Source organism: Sodiomyces alcalophilus (genome assembly GCF_042370955.1).
Source record: "Sodiomyces alcalophilus JCM 7366 unplaced genomic scaffold ACRALscaffold_9, whole genome shotgun sequence".
NCBI lineage: Eukaryota > Fungi > Ascomycota > Sordariomycetes > Glomerellales > Plectosphaerellaceae > Sodiomyces > Sodiomyces alcalophilus.
This window is the reverse complement of record NW_027263540.1, coordinates 976,451-998,664: the sequence shown is the minus strand read 5'-3', so window position 1 is coordinate 998,664 and position 22,214 is coordinate 976,451. Positions and strand designations below refer to the sequence as shown.

At 43.6% G+C, this 22,214-nt stretch overlaps 2 protein-coding genes across 2 annotated transcripts; both read left to right on the top strand.

The window, feature by feature from the left end:
* Positions 1–12,827: 12,827 nt before the first annotated feature.
* On the top strand, positions 12,828–16,288 carry ACRALDRAFT_2022976 (uncharacterized protein; the record flags this gene model as incomplete). Its single annotated transcript, XM_071020118.1, has 4 exons — positions 12,828–12,891; positions 15,585–15,934; positions 16,011–16,219; positions 16,258–16,288. The coding sequence occupies 4 exons, from the start codon at positions 12,828–12,830 to the stop codon at positions 16,286–16,288; spliced, it is 654 nt and encodes a 217-aa protein (XP_070871309.1).
* An 88-nt stretch (positions 16,289–16,376) lies between these two features.
* On the top strand, positions 16,377–22,011 carry ACRALDRAFT_2113483 (uncharacterized protein; the record flags this gene model as incomplete). The annotated part of the gene is made up of 2 exons (XM_071023640.1): positions 16,377–19,478; positions 19,552–22,011. The coding sequence occupies 2 exons, from the start codon at positions 16,377–16,379 to the stop codon at positions 22,009–22,011; spliced, it is 5,562 nt and encodes a 1,853-aa protein (XP_070871308.1).
* Positions 22,012–22,214: the final 203 nt, after the last annotated feature.

Below are 22,214 nucleotides of genomic sequence, written 5' to 3'. Positions count from 1 at the left end.
AGCTTAGAATCTTTTAGGAGTAGTCGGGACTTAAGCCTGTTTATTTAGTTCCCATAAGGAAATAATTATTATAACCTATAATTAAGTTCTTCATTCTATACCCGATAACCCTTCGGCGCCTTATACTATCTCGTAGTCGTCCTACTTTATATATATATATATGTTTTATCCTTTTAGTACCTTTTCCAGATCCCTAGAGCGTGTTCTAGGTGGTCCTTTAGTTCCTAGGCCTTATATTATACCGGCTAACCTACCCACTTTATAAAATAAAGTGTTTTCTCTTATTCTTCTTTATAATTAACGATATCTTCTACCTCCTATTTATCGTACTACTCCTCTAGGAGCGGGAGATCCTTCGCTAACTGCTCTACGGCTACTCGGCCTTTTTGTAGTTCTAATAAGAATACCGGGAATATATCGTGTATGCTTATATACTATATAAAAAAGCGAACCCTATACGCCTACTCGCCGATCCCCTCGGTTACCTATACCCGAATCTATCACGATACTAGCACTCCATGGTACGCGCCTAATAGTCACGGACCTTCCGCTAACCCTCCGCTAACTTCTTAATACGTTCTTAAACACCCTATACCCGGATATCGTCCCTAGGTCGAATATACTCTACTATATATAAATAATACCCGTATAACACTTTATACAGGAGATATTAAGCGAGGAATACTTACTATTATTATAAGCGAACCCTGTTTTTAGTAACTAAACAGGCCATAATTTTATCGTATTACTAGCGATTATTTATAGGTACTTAATTAGAAGCTAATATATTTATTCCGTGTAACTATCTATTTATAGGTAGTATACGGTGGATAGTCGCTAAGCGTTTACCCGCTTATAATACAACTCTTCTCTAAAACTAACTAGTAAATAGCTTATCCTAGTCTATTATTATACCCTGTAGGCTACCGAATTAGCACTTAATCTCCTTATATAATAGTGCTATTAACTAGGGTGCTACTAGGTCCTTCCGTGTAGGGATAAATAGAGCGTTTTTATGTACTAGTTAATAATTACCAGGATAGTATTATATATTTCCTATCGGCCCCTTTTATAGGCGGTAGTCCCGTGATAAAATGTATACTAATGTCTTAGAACGGATACGTAGGTAACTATAGCGTCTATAGCTAACTATATGGCTTATATCACGGCACCTATACCCCTTAATACGCCGAATATACGGTAACGTAATTATGAATATCCGCCGCTAAGTCTACCTAATAGAACTTTCTTAAAATTAGCTTAAGCGTCTTATTCCCTCCTATATGCCTAGCCCTAGGGTTATTATAGTGTTATCGTAGGACCTCCGCCCTTAAGGCGCCCTATACAGGCAGTACTAACTATTCTTTAATAGTAATATATTCTTTTCTTTAAGAGGGTACCCCGTTTTTGTTCTAGTCCCTTAGCGAATATTCTCAACTAAGGATATATAATCCGGGTTAATAGTCTATAGCCCCCTACCCAGATCTTTTAGTTCCTCGCTAATAGTATACTAACCTACTATTTTATTCCTAGCTAGCTCTTAGGCTATATAATATAAGATATACTAATCCGGTATTATAATAACCCTAGCCTTAGTCTTGGGTATTGGCGATATCTTATCGGCGACCCTTTGCTAGGTAATCGCCCTATACCCTATATCTTATATTTAGGAGCGGGTAATAATAGTAATAATAATATACCGGGTATTATCGGGAGGATATAGGGGTTATAGCCATTTTCCATCCTTATCTCTCGAGCTAGGCAGGGCCCCCTCCTATAAAGTTTATGCCCGCTTACGTTTACTAGGCTTATATTCTGGTAGCGTTACCCGAGCAGTTTAAATATATATTATCTTTACCGCGTTATTTATTAGGGTAAAATAGATACTTATACTCCGTTAGTAAATACTTATTAGAAGGTCGCTAAGTAATCCCAATCTTTATAATAGAGTAGGAAGTATATTATCGTATAGAGTTTTATCTATTATATAATCCGGCTATCTTACTAAGCTATTTACGGGATTTATCTTACCTAGGCCGTATTAAACCTTAAAATCAAATAACAATAATTTATATACTTATCTAGTAAGCCTTCCGTGAAGGTCCCGCGCCGGCGCGTTTAGCACGCCCTTAAGCGTCTAATAGTCCGTTAGTACTATAAACGCCTATCCTATATCTTTAAGATATTAGCGCTAATACGTAAGGTTCTTTACTATAGCTAATAGCTCCTGATACCCTATACCTTATTATTACTCCGTCTCGGAAGGTTTCCGCGAGAAGTAAGCGACTAGTCGCTATTTCGTCTTATATTTCTGACTTAGGATGCCGGAAATAGCCTTATTCGAGGCGTTTACCTTAACCCTTATATCTAGCACCGGGTTCTAGTACCGTAGAATAATCGCCGACCCGAAAATAACCCTTAGTAATTTGAACGCCCGCTTAGCATTATCTAGGAACTTGAAAGGTCCTTTCTCTTTACCCGCTTAGCTACCTTTAAATACTATAGTTAACGGCGTTATTACCCTAGAGTATCCCTTAATAAACCTCCTATAGAACTTAGTAAAACGGAGGAAAACTTAGATATCACGGAATAACTTAGGCGCCGGCTACTCGGTAACGGTATATATATATTCCGGATTTATCGCGATACCTTTATAGATTACTATAAAACCTAAGAAGTCTATTTAGTTATACTAAAACTCGTACTTTAGTAGTTTCGTGTATAGCTAAGCCTTATAAACCGGTTCTAAAACCTTTTTTAGGTCTTTTATTTACTATTCCTTTAATATAGAATATATAAGGATATCGTCGAGGTAAGCGATATAATATATATTTAGTAAACCGGCGAGCACTTAGTGAATATACGCCTAAAAGGTAGCCGGAGTATTTATTAGCCTGAATAGTATAATAGTATACTTATTATAGCCGTATCGTGTTCTAAACGCCGTTTCTAGCGGTCCTCTTTCTTAATCCGCATCCTATAATAGGTATCTCGGATATCCATCTTTAAAAAGTACTTTACCCCGGTAAGCCTATCTAATAGCTCGCCGACTCGGGGTAGAGGGTATCTATTCTTAATCGTTATAGCGTTTAACCCTTAATAATTAACGTAGAGTCGTAAGCTATTATTCCTTTTAGGCACGAATAGCACTAGTAAGCCTATAGGGCTTATGGACTATTAGATATAACCGCTCGCTATCCCTTTAGCAATATACTTCTTTAGCTCCTTAAGCTAGGCTTAAGATAAGGGATATAACGGCCCGAATAGCGGTTCCGTCCCGTCTTATAAGTTAATCGTGTATTCGGCGTCCTTTAGTAAAGGTAGCTCCTTCGCGGCCTATTCCGGAAACACGTCCTAATAGTCGGCGATTTCCGGCGATAGTTTAACTACTAGTCCGTATATCACCTTAGCGTTATTTATAAAAAGAATAGTTAAATCCGGCGTCCCCGGTATAATAATAGTAGCGGTAGCGATATATATATAATATGCCTTGACCCGCTTTTTAATAACCTCACGAGCCTATAGCTCGGGGTCTATAATTAAGATCGGCCTATAAATAAATATTTAGCGAGCCCTATTGATTATAATACCTTCTTAACCTATACTATAGTTTAAAAGTAGTAATTATCCGGTACCCTTAAGTGGATCCGTATATAGGAAGACCCTTTTTAATAAGCGTGGCTATCCCTTTATATCTAGTAGATAGAAAGCTAAGCTATACGCTCCGCTAACTCTTACCGGGCTACTATTAAAGCCGTTGATCTTAGGTGTCTCGACCTCGAAGAGCGGTTTTAACCCTAGGCATTCTATTAACACCGGCTTAATAATATCTATTTATATATAGGTATCTAAATCTATATTAAACTTAATCTCCTTCCTATAACGGATTCTATTACTATTAATCTCGTTACCCTATTTATACCGATCGCTAGCCGGTTATCGGGTATAGGCTTAGCCCCCCTATCTACGCCGACTCGTTTCCCGACGAATAGAGTTCTTTAACCCGAATATTATTATTAGGGTCGTTATATATAGCGTGCACGTTATTAACACGGGCACGGCTTTTCGCCGCTCCATTATTAGCTATTATCCGTTATTCGTTATTACTATAATAGTCCTTGGAATAATAGCCCTTTTTACCGTAGTTATAGCAGTCGCCTATTAAGGTATACGTGGTAGGCTACGCTTATAAAGGCTCTAGGCCTAGGCCTAAGGCCTTTTAACCCGTTAAGGGCGCCCTCTTTAAGTTTATAGGCTTACTTAGATTAGCGGGTATACGCCGACCGGTCGCTAAAATACTCCCCCGACTTAAGCGATTATCTAAATACTAGAAGTTTAATAGGGTCCTTTTATAACCGGTATCCGATCGCTTACTACTCGCCTTCTTAATAAGGCTTATATCCTAGAATAGCTATATCTCTTAAGCCAGGTCACGGCCTTATCTAATTCGGTTCTCCGCTCTTATATCTTATCCTTAATATATAAAGGTAACCGACTAAAATAGTCGTAGGCACGCTCTTCGATTCCGCTTATCTCCTAGCCTAATAGCCTCTATAAGTTATCCTATTATTTAGATAGTTTTATTAGCGTTATATCGCCGGTTATTTATAGCTTATAAAGTTTCTTATAATAATAATACCGCTATATATCCCGGGATAAATACTCTTATCGAATAAACGCTATAAAGTCGTTCTAATTCGGGTCTATAATCTTTTAGACATAGTGCCTCTAGGATATCTAGAAGGCGTATTTAAGCTTCGTTAAGGCCTATTCGATTTATAATAGCACTAAGGCACTAGGTCTAAACTAATTCCTAGCCTTAATTGCTACTAACTAATTATTAATTTCTATAACCGTGGAATACTCTTTAAATAGCTTATAATTATATACTAGCGGTTTTTTATAATCGCGCCGGGGCGCCGATTATTTAGTAATTTTCTTTATAATCACGCGATTAATCTCGCTTTATTATCAACGGTGCTATAAGAATATTGTAATTAACGCCTTTTACGTTAATATTAAGGGGCCAGCCACAGATAGCCGATTAACCTATCAACCACTATCTTTAGGACTAAGTATAACTAGCGTATCTATTAACTCTTTATTTTTATCCTGCCCGTGCTCGGGCACCGTTATTATTAGTTTCGGTATAACGGGCGCCTACTCGGCGACCGGCTTACTAGCCCCCCCGGGGGACGCTTATTCCTTAAGTCCTTCTTAGTAGTATCTCTAGCCTAACTACCTTAAAGGTATGGAAGTTAAAGAATTATAATAAAAAGAAAGTCTGTAAACTTTAGTTAAGGAAAAGATATTATAGAAAAGGCTTAATAGCTTAGTATCGTAGAGTAATCGTAGTATATTCGTTAACTTAGTGCTGGCTTTAGACTAAGACTTTAACTTAAGGGATTAAACTCTATCCCCTAACGTGCGTATAAGATAGGTGTAGATTGGTGGTCTATACACGACTATCGGTCCGACTATATACAGACGGGTCTACAATTATCTTATTACATGCTATTATAGCGGCCGCCCTAGGGGTACCTAAACTATAGTATATAAGAGCAGAGGTTTTCGTCCTACCCGGTTTTCCCCCTTTCCAAATCAGTAAAGGTCTACCGCCTATAGGGCTAGCCCATATAATTAGATAAAGATAGTATAATATATAATAATAATAATAATAATAATTCTAAACCTCCTTTTCGGCTAGATGCTTACTAGTATTCGCTATAATAGCGAGGGCTTTCTCAGCTGTCCTTTTAACCAATTAACCTTATTCCTTAGTATTAAAGGCCGGGGGGGGGGTATTATTAGCGGTTAGCGGCGCTTTAACGGTGCCCTCGCGGGCATAATAGGCGCTATAGCGGGGAGCGGATATCTAGATATATACCATAAGCTACTACTTAACCGGATTAACGCGAGGGCTTATTAGAAAGCTTATAATAGTTAACAAGATAAATCAAAAGGTATAGATAATGGAATTTTTGAAAAAAGAAACTACAAGGATAAAACGACTATACTATAAGTTAGTAAGGAATATTAAGACTTTTAGTATAGAATTAACGACGGAGCTTATTATTAAAATAACATTATAGGCTTATAAGAAGAAGAACTAACTGTAAACGAAAATCCGGGCAAAACTACGCTTATACTACAATACTGAGGTATAGAATATAATAAAGGCCTATAAAACTATTTATTATAGTAGCTTATAAATAAAGAAGAAGGAGTAAGCGGGCGTTACTTAATATAATTCGTAAGGGCTTAGCGCAATACGGAGTATTAATAACCTATAGGCGAAGTCGCTACGCGTAATATACAATATAAGCCGGCCTAATATAAGGGAGGAAGTACGCCTCTTTTACGAACTATTAGGATAAAAAAGAAAACCGGCCCCTAATTATCACGCCCCGGGAGGGGGAGGAGGGGGGTAATATTACGAGTTAACCCCTCGAATATATAGTTTCGGTATAAGGCCGAAACGGCTAATTAGTATATAGATCCGACGCCTAAACCTCGCGCTGCCCATACCGCGGATTTATATAAACGTAGTAAATCCTATACTTCTCTATAGACTTTTTCCTTTTCTTTCCTTAAGGGTGGACTTATTCGAACTGTGGCAAACTCTTAATCGGACTGTGGTCTAATTAATAATAGCTCTTAACAGGTTCCGCTACTTATTCTTTTTTTTTTCTTTTTTTTTTTGCCCTCCTAGACACGATCGATCTACTAAGTAAACCGCTAACTAACTATCACGACTATAACAGACACGCATAATCAAAGAGTCGTCGCCTCTACCGCCGTAGAGGATATTATAATAAGATAATCGCAGACCTATTGGTATATAGTCGGACCGATGGCCGCGCACCGACCACTACTCCGAACCTATCTCTATACGCGCGTTAAGGGATTAGTTTAATGCCTACAGTTAAAGTCTTGGTTTAAAGTCAGCGCTTAGTTAACGAATATACTACCATCACTCTACGATACTAAACTATCAAGCCTTTTCTATAATATCTTTTCCTTACTAAAGTCTACGGACTTTCTTTTTATTATAATTCTTTAACTTCTACACCTTTAAGGTAGTTAGGCCGACGATACTACTAAGAAGGACTTAAGGAATAAGCGTCCCCCCGGGGGGAGCTAGCGAAGCGGACGCCGCGCAGGAGGCGCCCGCCGAGCCAAAAGTAATAATAATAGTGCCCGACCAGGGACCGGATAGAAATAAGGGGTTAATAGATACGCCGTTTACGCGCGGTTCTAAAGATAGTAATTTATAGGTCGATTAGCGATCCATTGCCGGCCCTTTAATATTAATATAAAAGATATTAATTACGATATTTTCGTAGTATCTCTAATAATAAAGCGAGATTAATTAAGTGATTATAAAGAAGCTCGCTAAATAACCGGCGCCCCGGCGCGATTATAAAAAATCGCCGGTATATAATTATTAGCTAATTAGAAAGTTCTTTATAGTTATAGAAATTAATAATTAGTTAGTAGTAATTAGGGCTAGGAACTAGTTTAGACCTAGTACCGTAGTGCTATAGCAGATCGAATAGGCTTTAACGAAGCTCGAATATACCTTCTAGATATCCTAGAGGCACTATACTAAGAAGATTATTAACCCGAATTAGGACGACTTTACGGCGTTTAATCGGCAAGAGTATCTATCCCGCGATATATAACGGTACTATTACCGTAAAGAACTTTATAAGTTATGAATAACCGGCGATATAACGCCGATAAAGCTATTTAAATAGTAGGATAACCTATATAGGCTATTAGGCTAGGAGATAAGCGGAAACGAAAAGCGTGACTACGACTATTTTAGCCGGCTGCCTCTATATATTAAGGATAAGATATAAGAGCGGAGAATCGAATTAGATAAGGCCGTGACACTAGCTTAAAAGGCATAGGTACTCTAGAATATAAGCCTTATTAAGAAGGCGAGCAGTAAGCGATTAGGTACCGGTTATAAGAGGACCTTATCGAACTTCTAGCGTTCGGACGGTTACTCGAGTCGGGTAAGCACTCCGGCGACTAGTCGGCGTATACCCGCCGAGCCATATAAAGCAGACTTAAAGGGAGTGCCCCTAATAAGTTAAAAGGCACCGGGCTCGGGCCTAGAGCCTTCGTAAGCATAGCCTAGCACGCGTGCCTTTAAAGGCGAGTGCTATAAATATAGTAAAAGGGGCTACCGTTCTAAGGACTATTATAATAATAAGGAATAGCGGATGACCGATAATAAGGCGGCGAAAGCGCGTGCCTATGTTAGTAACGTATATACTATATATAGCGACCTTAATAATAATATTCGGGTTAAGGAACTTTATTTATAGGGAAATAAGTCGGTATAGGTAATAAGGGGGCCGGACCTATACCTGATAACCGGCTAGTGATTATAGTTAGCGAGGTAGTAAGATTTATAACGATAATAATCCGTTACGGAAAGGAGATTAAGTTTAGCGTGGATTTAGATACCTATATATAAGTGGATATTATTAGCCCGGCGTTAATAGAATGCCTAGGGTTAAAACCGCTTTTAGAGGTTAAGTCGCTAGAAATTAAAGGCTCTAATAGTAGCCTAGTAAGGGTCCGCGGAGTATATAGCTTAGCTTTTTATTTACTAGACGCAGAAGAACGGCCACGCCTATTAAAGAGGGTCTTCCTATATACGGATCGACCTAAGGGTACAGGATAATTATTATTCTTAAATAACGGTATAGGTTAGGAGGGTATTATAATTAATACGGCTTACTAAACGTTTATCTACGGGCCGATCTCTATTATAGACCCTAAGCTATAGGCTCGCGAGGTTATCGAAAAGCGGGCGAACGCGTACGTTATGAATATTACTGCCGCTACTACTATTATACTAGGGACGCCGGATATAACTATTCCGTTTATAAATAACGATAAGGTGATATACAGACTAGTTATCGAGCTGCCGCCGGAAATGGCCGACTATTAGGACGTGTTTTTAGAGCAGGCCACGAAGGAGCCGCCCTTACTAAAAGACACCGAGTATATGATTAACTTATAAAACGGGAAGGAACCGCCGTTTAAGCCGTTATATCTCTTATCTTAAGCCTAGCTAAAGGAGCTAAAAAAGTATATCGCCGAAAGGATAGCGAGTAGTCGTATCTAATAGTCGATAAGCCCTATATGCTTACTGGTGCTATTTATGCCTAAGAAGGATAGTAGCTTACGACTTTATATTAATTATCGAGGGTTAAACGCTATAACAATTAAGAATAGGTACCCTCTACCCCTAGTCGGTAAGCTATTAGATAGGCTCGCCGGGGCAAAGTACTTTTTTAAGGTGGATATCTAAGATACCTATTATAGAATCCGGATTAAGAAAGAGGACCGCTAGAAGATAGCGTTGAGAACGCGATACGGCTACTATAAGTATACGGTTATACTATTCGGGTTAATAAATACTCCGGCTACTTTCTAAGCGTATATTCACTAAGTACTCGCCGGTTTATTAGATATATATTATATCGCTTACCTCGCCGATATCCTTATATATTCCACGTTAGAGGAATAGTATATAAAGGACCTAAAAAAGGGTTTAGATCGGCTTTATAGGGCCTAGCTATACGCGAAGCTATTAAAGTACGAGTTTTACTATAATCGAGTAGACTTCTTAGGGCTTATAGTAACCCGTAAAGGTATCGTGATAGATCCGGGACGCGTGCGTATAGTCGCCGAGTAGCTAGCGCCTAAGTCGTTTCGGGATATCTAAGTTTTCCTCGGTTTTACTAATTTCTATAGGAGGTTTATTAAAGAATACTCTAAAGTTATAACGCCGTTCACTACGCTATTAAAAGGTAGTTAAGCGGGTAAGAAAAAGCGACCTTTTAAGTTCCCGGATAGCGCTAAGCGGGTTATCGAATTACTAAAGGTCGCCTTCGGGTCGGCGACTATTCTACGGTACTAGAATCTAGTACTAAGTACTAGGGTTAAGACGGATACCTTAAATAAGACTATTTCCGGGATTGTAAGTTAGAAATATAAACCTAGATAGCGACCGGTCACTTACTTTTTACGGAAGGTTTTTAGAATAAAGTAATAATAGGGTATAGGGTAGTAGGATTTACTAGCTATAATAAAGAGCCTTAAGTATTAGCGCTATTGTCTTAAAGGCATAGGATAGGCGTTTATGGTATTAACGGACTATTAGGTGCTTAAGGGCATACTAAACACGCTAGCGCGGGACCTTCGCGGAAGGCTTACTAGATAGGTATACCGATTATCGTTATTTAACTTTAGGGTTTAATACCGTCCGGGTAAGATAAGCCCGGTAAACGGCCTATTAAGATAGCCGGATTCTATAGTGGATAAGACGCTATACGATAACGCGCTTCCTACCTTATTATAAAATTACGACTAATAAGCGATCTCCTAAGAAGCGTTCGCTAATAGATCGCTAGTATCCACCTTACCCTAATAAGTAACGCGGTAGAGATCGTATATGTTTAAGCCGTTTAGGTAACGCTGCCCGAATATAGGCCTAGTAAGTATAAACGGGTATAAACTCTATAAAAGGGGGCCCTACCTAGCTTAAGAGATAAGGATAGAAAAGGGCTATAACCCCTATATCCTACTAATAGCATCTAGTATATTATCGTTACTACTATTACCCGCTCTTAAATATAAGATATAGAATATAGGGCGATTACCTAGTAAAGGGTCGCTAATAAGGTATCGCCGATACCCGAGGCTAAGGCTAGGGTTACTATAATACCGGATTAGTATATCTTATATTCTATAGCTAAAAAGCTAGCTAGGAATAAAATAGTTAGTCGGTATATTATTAATAAGGAACTAAAAGATCTAGTTAGAGGGCTATAAACCACTAACCCGGATTATATATCCTTAATTAAGAATATTCGCCGAGGGACCGGAAAAGAAGCGGAGTATTTTCTTAGAGAAAAGGATATGCTACTATTTAAGGGACGATTAGTACTACCTATATAGGGCGCCCTAAGACTAAAGATCCTGTGATAGCACCACGATAACCCTAGAGCTAGGTATATAGGAGCGAATAAGACGCTTAAGCTGATTTTGAGAAAGTTCTACTAGGTAGATATAGCGGCGGATATTCGCGATTATATCGCTGTATATTCGGTATATTAAGGGGTATAGGTGCCACTATATAAGCCGTATAGTTAGCTATAGACGCTACTATTACCTATATATCCGTTGTAAGAGATTAGTATAGATTTTATTATAGGTCTACCGCCTATAAAACTAGCTAATAAGTAAATATACGACGCTGTCCTAGTAATCGTTAACTAGTATATAAAGTATACTCTGTTTATTCCTACACGGAAGGACTTAATAGCACCCTAGCTACGGTTTAATTATTTAAAGAGATTTAATACTAATTCGGTAGCCTAAAGGCTATAGTAATAGACCGGGACAAGCTAATTATTAGTTAGTTTTAGATAGAGTTCTGCCATAAACGGGTAAACGCTTAGCGACTATTTACCGTATACTACCCGTAAACGGATAATTAGACGGCATAAATATATTAGTTCCTGATTAAGTACCTACGAATAATCGCCGGTAACAGGACGACGTAATAGCCTATTTAGTTATTAGAAGCAGGGTTCGCCTATAATAATAGCGAGTATTCCTCGCTTAGTATCTCGCTATATAAAGCGTTATACGGGTATTACCTATATATAGTGGAATATATCCGACCTAGGGACGATACCCGGGTATAGGGCGTTTAAGAACGCATTAAAAAGTTAGCGGAGGTTTAGCGGAAGGTCCGCGACTACTAGGCGCGTGCTATAGAGTACTAGGCTCGGCACTATAGTAAGCGCCACTAACTATAATAGTATAAGGTAGGCGATATTATTAGACTATCCACGAAAAACTTCCGATTCCGGTAAAGCTTAAAGCTAGCGCCGTAGTATATTTGGGTATAAGTAACTAAGAGGATCGGCGAGTAGGCGTATATGGTTTATTTTCCTGCGTAGTATACGAGGATACACGATATAATCCCGGTATTTTTATTAGAACCATAGAAAGACTAAGTAGCTATAGGGCTATTAGCAAAGGATCTCCCGCTTCTAAAGGAGGAGTAAGATAAATAGGAGGTAAAACATATCGTTAATTATAAAGAAGAATAAGGGAAAACGTTTTACTTTATAAAGTAGGCAGGCTAGCCGGTAAAGTATAATACCTAGAAACTAGACCACTATCTAGAGAACGCTCTAGGGATCCGGAAAAGGCATTAAAAGTATAATATATATCTATGTATAAAGTAGGGCGACTATAAGATTATATAAAGCGCCGAACCTTTTCCTTATAGTAACTAAATAAACAGAGTTAAGCCCCGACTAGTTCTAAAAATCCTAAAACTATTAGAATAAAGTTTAACCCTATTTTAGGCGATTATTACTAGCCGCTACTCGGCGAATAAAGAAAAAACTAGTTACTAAAACCGTAAAAATTGGTTTTATTATCGATAATAGCGGCTACGGTATCGTCGTTATTAGCGGGGGCCGACTAGGCGGCGGGTGCACGGCGGCCAGGCGTACGAATATAATAATAAGGAAGGGCTTATCTGGAACGACCGTAAGTCCTACTATTCCGACCGTAATAAGTGGGTCTTAGTGGGTCCACGCAATAACGCAAAGTACTGTATGTACTGAGTTACGTTAGTTCGTACAACTATAACGTACACCTACCTAGGTACCTAGGCACAACGAGTAGGTAGGTAAGCTATTTAATTCGCGTCTTCCACCTCACCTCCCTATTAACACATCCATTTCGCCTTTAAACTCATCTAAAATAAGCCCCAAATCATGATACAGCAAGGAATTCATCTGCCTATGTGCCTGGTTCCTATCCAGTACCTACGGTACCTACGTGATACCTATATACCTATATACCTATGTACCTATGTACCTATGTACCTAGGAAAATTGTGATGGTTGATAAGATAAGGGAAGTAACACGATAGGCAGTACCTACCTATGTATCTATGGTGATTATACGTACCTACTTAACTTCTACATATAAATTGGGTATGATACTTAGGGAGATCGGATATCACGTTATTGGCCCACTAGTTACGGTCGGAATAGTAGGACTTACAGTCGTTCCAGTCAAGCCTATAAGGAATATCTTCTTTATCGGAAAAGGTAAACGCCAGGGGCGTCTATTTAGTATCGCTAAAGGGGGCCGGAGTGTTAGTAGCCGATAAGGCGGTAAAGGCTCGGCGATAAGCAGGATAGCGGGGATAAGCTGTGGCGGGGCGAGTAAAGGGCTTAATAACCTTATTAAAACTATCGGCGAAGGGATTATTATCGCTATCGGCGGAGGCGGTATAGCTATAGCGAGTAGCCGCTAAGTAACCGGTAAAACGGCGAGCCAGAGCAGGGCGTTAAGGATTATTAACGGCCCCTAAGAGGTTAGCAAGTCTATCTAAGGATAGAAACGCCTCGAGGCCTTAAAGGCGGTCCTCGTAGTTAAACGGGTAATAACCGTTTATCGATAAATTCTTAATAAAAAAGATAAGCGACTTAATATCACGGAGGTCGCCCTTATAAGGAGGACGGGTTTAGTCTAATAACGCCGACGCTTCGGCGTTATTAATATAACCAGGACGGTATACAAAGTTAACCGTTGTTATAGAATATAAGGATAAAATCTCGTCTAAAACTAATATCTACGACTACTAATTATTAGGGATATAGGCAAATAATCAACGACCTAATAAAAAACTTATATCCTTAGCGGTAAGCTTCTTCTTACCGCGGTCTATAACTATATAGAACTATTTATAAGCCTTAAATATACGCTTATAATAGCGATATTAGGCTATCGACGTTAAATTATTATCTATTATATAAATACGCTTACTGCTATTCTATAATAACAAAGCAGTACCTAATATAAAATCCAGGATCTAATAACTAATTAGTATAGGAAAATCGCCGAAGGGTCGGCGAACTTATAGCGATATATTATTAATAGCCGCGGGCGTAGGCGATATAACGGCTAGTGCCTATACCGTTACCGGCCTTATCGGAATAATCGACGCTAATATAAGCGTCTAGTCGGGATACACAGAATAAATAGGGAGCTTTATCCCTAATAGCTGATTCCTAGCCCTTATTAGTATTATATTTAAGCTCACGTAGAGTTATAGTAACCTATAGATTAACCGATAATATAATAACGAGTAATCGGCGTTAATAATAGTGATAATAACGATAATGGAAAATAAAATAGGTAACGAATACTCAGAGAATAATCGGCGATTATTATAATAGAAGATAGTTATAGGAGGAAGATCGAGAGCTATAAGGAAAATTACGCGAAGGAACTATATACTTATCGCCGAACGGTTACCTAAGGCTAGGCATAATATCCGCGAAAGATTAGATAACTCTGGGTAATCATAAGCATCGCGGAGTTTCTATAGTAATATTCGAATAAATCATAAGGTATATAGTCGGCAAAAGAACGCCGATAAGCAGGTAAATAAAGGAGCGGCCACTCTTTTTTCCGACGGGTTTTAATAAGGGCTTGCATGGAACTAGATAGAGATAATTAATCGCGATAAACACGTAATTAAAGCTATCACGATAATATAAGTCTATAGGACCAGACTTATTAGGGGGGGGGGGCAGTGTAACGAGATAATCGCAGACCTATCGGTATATAGTCGGACCGATAGCCGCGCACGGACCACCGATCCGAACCTATCTCTGTACGTGCGTTAAGGGATTAGTTTAATCCCTTAAGTTAAAGTCTTAGTTTAAAGTTAGCGCTTAGTTAACGAATATACTGCGATCAGTCTGCTATACTAAGCTATTAGACCTTTTCTATAATATCTTTTCCTTAACTAAAGTCTACGGACTTTCCTTTTATTACAGATATCCCGATAGAGTCTTATCCCTATAAAGTCTTATCCCGATAGCCCTTATTCCACGGATCCGACCATAAAGTCAAGCGACACAAGCTCTAAGCACGTCTAAAAAAACGTCTAAAATGTTAAAGGCGTTAAAAATATTATAGGCGTAGTTTTTGTTATAGCAGGTTATAAATTATATGCTAAAAAGAAAAGAAAAAAACAACAGGTAGCGGAACCTGTTAAGAGCTGTTATAATTAGACTATAGTCCGATTAAGAGTCTATTATAGTCCGAATAAGTCCACCCTTTCTTACTTCTAGCTAATATAATCATTCGGCCTTACTTAGTGCGATTAACCCATAACTAGCCGCTTATAAATATAATACCTTTTATTACTATAAATAGCAGCGTAAATAGTAACGGCTATATTTAAGATAGATATTTTAAATATATAGTATCTTACTAGCTAATTCCACTCTTTTTTCAAAGGCTGTACCTTAGTTAATAAAAGATAGTAGTTTTTGCTTATCTTTAAGCACCGGTGCGAAACATTTAGGGCTAAGATTTAGGTTATGACGCGGTCGCTTTACCTTCCTAACCAGGGTTAAGTGACGATGAATAATCCGCGGCGGGCGTACAAATACCGGTACTAGTACGAAGTAACGGCCAACGTTCCGGTGACGACACATTTCGGTTGCTAGGTCAGGCAAGCCTTCCGTTTATACTTAAATATGCGCCTCACATCCCCACCATTCTGCCCACCCATTCCCTAAACGACATAGCGAAAAGCATCACAACGAAGCACCGAAGCAACGGAGCAACGAACGACGGAGCAACGAACAACGGTGCAACGAAGGAAACGAAAGAAACGAAAGATAGGACAAAAACAAACCATCACTACGAAGAAGACAAAGCAGAAGCAGAGACGGAAGGGAGAGTGGGAATAGGCAACGTCTGTGGCGGGGGAGAGAGAGAGGGAGAGAGAGGGAGAGAGGGGGAGAGAGAGAGAGAGAAAGAGAGAGCAGGGAGCTTCACCGGCGGACCTAGCGAGGTCGCTTCCTTCATTTATGCTTTCTCCCTTCTCCTCCTAAATCTATTCCCTAATCTACGGCAGCAAAGAGGGGGAGTGCTCGGCCCTGCTGCATACGAATGCCTCGATCAGGGCCTACATGAACTCCATGAACTCCCCCTCAGATTCCCTCCTTGGCCTCATAGATAACCTCGCATGTCATTCCACGGCAGTATGCTACTGCATCAGTAGCAGGTACGTACACGTCTTGTCGCAAGCCCCGCTGGTGCATAGACTGGGTTGTCCAGACTCCGATAACCATGGAATGTCGGTCACTTTTCTGGTATGACTGCGGGATTACCAAGTAGTTCACAACGCTATCTCTTACAGCAATGATAGGATGGAGCTAACGTCCTAAGACCCCCAGACCATGCCTCTTAAACTTCCCGACGAGCGAGAGACGGCGGACGATGCTACCCCTTCCATGCTCCGGACGACCAATACTCCCAAGAACCACGGCGATGAAAAGCCGCCAACGACACCCGTCACCCGCAAGGCCGGCGAGACAACTAGCTCGTCTGCGGCGGCCGCCGCTGCTCGCCAACGGCCATCGAGTAATCGCAGGCAACAAGAACCCCCTTCGCTGCTGACCGACTTCCTTTTGGGCCGGCCGTCACCTCGGCGTATGGCTGCGCAGCGACAACGCCGGCAGAGTCTTGATGTCGTGAAGACCGAAATGCGCCAAGCTGCCGTCCGGAAGCTTGAACAGCCTGGAGGTGTACGGGACCGCGTGAAGCAATGGCAGAAGAGGAACGCTGTCGCCATGTCCCAAGGCGACCCAACTTCTACCCCAAGCGAGCCAACCGATGTCGCGAGCTTTCCGGGGGAGACCGAGAGTGTGACAGAGGAAGACCGTGTGCGAATCAAGCTGAGACAAAGAAAAAGGCCTGCAGCCAAGCTAATTGTGCATCAAAAAAGTGAAGCCAGCGATGAGAAGGGAGCGAAACGGCTGAACGAGCCGAACAAGGACGGAAACACCGTTGAGAAGAGAAACGCCACCAGTCCGTCAGATGTATCACCCATATGTCCACGCTCACGCGGACCACCAAAACGGGTTGTCAGTGATACCAACTGGATGGCGAAAAAGAATAAGAGGAACTTGTCGATATCAAAGTCCACTCTCAAGAGCCCCAAGGGTACGAGCACCAGTCCCAAGCCCATACCGAAAGACTTCCTTCAGCGTACCGCAGCCAACCAGCCCGCTTCGAAGAAAGTTCAGGAATGGGCAGCCAAGGTGGAGACACCGGAACCCAGTCGTTCGGCCATGCGCCGCGGGACAAAGTCGAAGGACGTCGGTGATGGCATCAGAGTTAAGCCAATGAATACCCCTCAGGGTGATGACAGTGTCTCGACATCCAGTACATCTTTTGTTCGAGGCTCTCAAGGCGTACATCTTAATCGAGTCTCAAGGAAAGGGCGGGATGAAGACGGCATTCGCGTGAAGCCCATCGATCACCGTTCAGTGAATGACCATACCAGGGCTCGGCTGTGTCCTAGCAGTCCAACCACGACCAATTCCTCCGACGGCGATGACGACCGGAGCGTATTGGCACCGCAGATGGAGCCAAGTCAGGCTGAATCAGACCCACAGCACGCGCGTTGTGAATCTGAATCGATAATCATTATGGAAGATGGTGACTTTGACGGAGATAAAACGGTCAAAGAGACAACATTCCGTCTGGACACGTCAAGGAACCGATGGTCTGGTAAGAAGCTACGGCAACCGAGCAGACGCAAACTGTGCGACGGCAAGGCTCATGCTGATGACGCATCGGAAGACCAATCCTCCGTAAGCTCTGACGAGTCCGCCGTGAGGACCGGCCCCGGCAGGTCCGAGATATCCTCGACCATTCTCACGAGCGCTGTTGGTGCCAAGTCGCTAGCGGACATACCCGTTGGCTACTCGGCCTTTAGCGAACTCGACCTTTCGACTGGTTCAAAGGACGTGAAGCGCTTTAAAGCGCAGCGTAACCCCAGCCTTAGAGCCGTTCCCAAGGTTTTCAAGAAAGTAGTAACAGGAAGTAGAAAAATACTCCAAGATGCTGTCGAGCCCCCGAAGCCTGTGGTCGCCAGCAATCCTCCTAGTATCGAGAATTGGCTCCGCAGTACTATCGATCCATTTGCCGAGACGTCAAATGTCCCCGAACTATCGGCCTCGAAAGAAAATTCGCGGGAGCGTGAGGGAGTCCGGGATGCTGACTCCCGCAAACAGCCCTCGACGGAAAGAGGACACCAGGCGTCTCGGCCTCCTGCCAAGGCGGAGATACTTGGCGATGAGGCTGAAAGTGCTACAGATGTAACGGAAACGACAGTCTTGTCCAAATCCACTGCAGGTTATTCCGAGTCGACAGGGACTGCAACCTCGGAAAAGAAGCCAGCATCGGTAGGACTGAAGAGGAGAGCCGCCACTCGTGCCACCTCATCTCCGCTCAGGTCTGCGACTAAGAAGCCACTAAAAGAAGTTCTCAAGGAAGCCTTTACGGGCGAGTCTGAGGCTGTTAAATTCAGCCCTAAACGATACCCTAGCTACGAAACGAGAGCCGATCCATCTCATGACAGCGACAGTGACGATGATTATTCGGAGACGCGACGTGATCATCCTAGCTCATCTGTGCCCAGCGGGAGCTTGGCTGGCGAACCTCCATTACCACCCCGAGATGAGAGAAGCCCTTATGCAGCGGGATTCCGGAGGCGGCCCCCGACGAACGGAATTTATGAACTCTCGACCATCATCGGCTCTGTCGCAGGTTTTAGCAGCCAAGAATCATCCGATATGGCATCCCATGTATCCGACACTACCGTCACACAATCGACCGCCCTTACGAAGGACTCGGATGCCTCGCGACGGCGGAGCGAAAAGTCAATGTCCGGTCTAACGAGGAAATTGACAAAACATTCCGACTTGGTATCCGTGCTCTCTCTGCCCGACGATGACCATGTGCCTTGGGTGCTCAAGGACGTCAAGTTACGACCCAGCTTCAGAGGGGGTAGATCTCGCTCAAACTCGGTCGGCGTGGATGACCTCCTCCAGGAATTCGTCGATGATGAAAATCTTTATCAAAGAGAGCTGAAGACATTAGTTGATGGTATTCTTCCCGTCTTATTGACAACGGCACTGCGGGGTGACACGCAAGTTTCGGCGGCCCTCTTCTGGCCCTATTCTTCTTCGAGAAAGAAGATCGATTCCTTATGCAAGGCCATGGTAAATATGGCAGTCGCCTTGGAGAAGCTGAAAACCGCCCACAGGAGGGCGCCTCAATCCGATGTGGACCTGCTGGTCAACTGGATGCAGGAAGTGGTTCCGATGTACAACAGCTACCTGGACGCTTGGTGCTTGGGCTTCCAGGACCTCGTAGTCAACCTGCTTCCTGCAGTTGGTCGCCTGGATGATGCAGATTCTCTTATCGGGGCCCTTCCGCGCAACGAGGATGGAGACATTGTGAATGAAAACGGGGAGAGAGTCGACGTGGCGCACCTCTTGAAGCGTCCCTTGCTTCGGATCAAGCTGTTGGCCAGGTGGGCTAAGGTACGCTGCGCTGTTCCGCAAACCCTCAAACCATGATTGTCCGCCAAAACCCTTCCGCGACTGACAATACCAGGGTGTCCACGTTCTCTTGTCATCGTATGAGACGCTCGTCTTGGCGCGAGATTTCGAAATCCTGCAAGAGAAGGCGCGCCGCCGATACAAAGAAGAGACGGCCCGTCTCACCGATGAAGACGCTGCGAGTACCGATACGACGAGAACCCGCGACGTCCGAACTCTAGCCCCTATTGAATCTGTCAAGATTGATCCAACCAGACAGGTCAATGCCAAAGACGTCTTCTCGCTCAACCTGGCTCACTCTACTGGGCAGCGACTGGAGTGTCAGGTTGAGCTGATCCACCGGGATAATCCTGCTACGCCGAATGACAAAGGAGATATCCTCATCCGGGAGATAGGCGACGGCCGTCGGACATGGCTCTTGTTTCCTCCAGCTCCGTGGTCGGCCGTGTCGGCTCGTCGAGGGGTTTCGAAGTTCGAGCTGCTGATCATGATTCAGGGAAGCGACAGTGGCAACCCCTGGTACGAACTCCTCAGCCTCGTTACTGACACCGATGGGCAAGTATTGGACTGGTTGGATATCCTAGCTACCACTCCTGTACCGCCTCAACACCCGGCTCCAACCAGGTTGATGGATCCGTTGCCCTCGGTATCGTCGCCAGTCTCCACAGATGTAGTCGGTCCGGCTGGCGGCCGACTACGAGGAGCTACGCCCGCTTCGCCACGGTCACGTTCACCTGAGCCTAGAGCTGCGACTCCGACCAAGTTACCTACTTCTAATCGTTACCACAGTCGAGCAACCAATTATCCTTCGGGACGATCAAAGTCTTCAACGCCGTCGAGGCCAGAGCCCTGTGATTACGAGCAAAGGCGATGCTTAAGCGGGAGTGTATCTTCTGATGCTTCGCACCCGGAGGCATCCGCATCAAAAACGACGCCCTACCACGACAGTGGCGCACCTCCCCCGCCAATCCACTGCATCCTAGACACCAGAGGAGCCTCATCTCCCGTCGAGCTTCCGAGCCCCTCCATTAAGCGCCGGACTTCTTCGCCGTTGAAGAACGAATACCTCCCGTCCGATCATTCATCTGTAACGGACGCTTCGCCGCCAGCGGACTCTGCCAGCGAATCATCGGAGGACGAACTGGAAAGCACAGGAATCCCCGCAACTGAGCTTGGCATTAGTATTAATGAACCTGGGCCTAATTCTGAGACAGCCCCAGCCAACACGGACTCCCTGCTACCTGAGTCTCAGTGCAGCTTGACCCCTTCAAACTCCGCCTCCCAAGCTGGCCTCCATGCTCGGAAAGGGGATACACTCGAGAGCTGTACGAGATATATTGCCTCTGTGTCTTACTGGTCTGACAAAACAGGGGTCTGGAAGGAGGTATCGCTAGATCCCTGTTCTGTCGTAGTTGGCCCGGGTGTCATCGAGGCCTACGCCCTCCTTGCCGCCAAGCCCGGTGTCAGCGGGGCCACATCTGAGCAATTGAGGCCGCTCATTGCGCTTGATTTAACACCCTTGGTGCTTCTACGACAGTCGACCGTGGTCGACCTTGAGATTCGCTCGGCTGTCCAGAAACACTGCCAGTACAAAAGCATCGGAGGCGGAAACTTCCGCTTCCGCTGCCCCTCCAGCACCGAGTGCTACGATCTTTATATGGCCGTGCATCACGCGCGACTTAACAACCGAAAGTTTATTCAGCTAGAGAACGATGCTCGGTTCAGGCAGTTCGGGGAAAGACACGCCGACAATTGGCGGGGGGACGACGATAACAGCAGCCGAAGCCGTGGTTGGTTTGGTCGCAAGAATAGTTATCGCGCCTCGACGCGTGCCCCCTGCCGGTCACAGGAGGGCGGGAGTGCTGCACCATCATCAAGCATCTCCGCCACAAGCCTTCTCAAGCGGCTCACAGGCAACGGTAATATATCCTTCAACATTGCGCGCTCCTCCGTCGGAAAGCGAGGGTTATATGGGGATGGCAGCGGCAGCAACAGCCTATACACTTCCAGGTCTTCTTCGTCTGGCGATGGCCCCTTTCCTCGTTCGCCGTCTATTAGCATGTACTCCTCAGTGCGTACCAGCAACGGACAGCCTCTGTCTTCTGACAACATCCGCATCCGGCTTCACCTGCTCGTGACGCCGACAAAGTGGGAGGACTACGGCAACTGTGTATTGCAAATTCGCCGCCCGCCGCCAGGATGGCGCCAAGAGTTACGTGCTAACCATGGCCTGGAGAAGCGCATCACCATCACTTCCTTGCCGCGGAAAGACCAGGAGAAGCCTCGCGTTGTCCTTGATGCAGTTCTCGGATCAGGATGTTTTGCCCCCATGGGTTCGCGCGGCATAGTCTGTGGCATTTGGGAAGAGCTACGAGGAGACAACGGCGAGGTGGGCATAGTCCCAGCTAGTGGTGGTGCTGGAGGTTCCATCAAGAAATGGTGCTTCCAATGTGCGAGCGTGGCGGAAGCTGCATGGGTCTTGCGACTCGTTCATCAGGAGGTTTACAGGGCGTAAACATACCAGCCAACCCTTGACGAACGAGTTCGGGGCCGTCCTTGAGCCCTGATCGTTCTCATTCTCTCTCTCCGCGCTCTTTTCACAGCCAACACTTGACACTTTTCACTACCGCAACTCCACTTCCGCCTGGTTTACCGCCCCTCCCGCTTCTTCAGCCTTATCCATGCGTTCAGTGAGGGCTAATATACAGTCATTTCTTC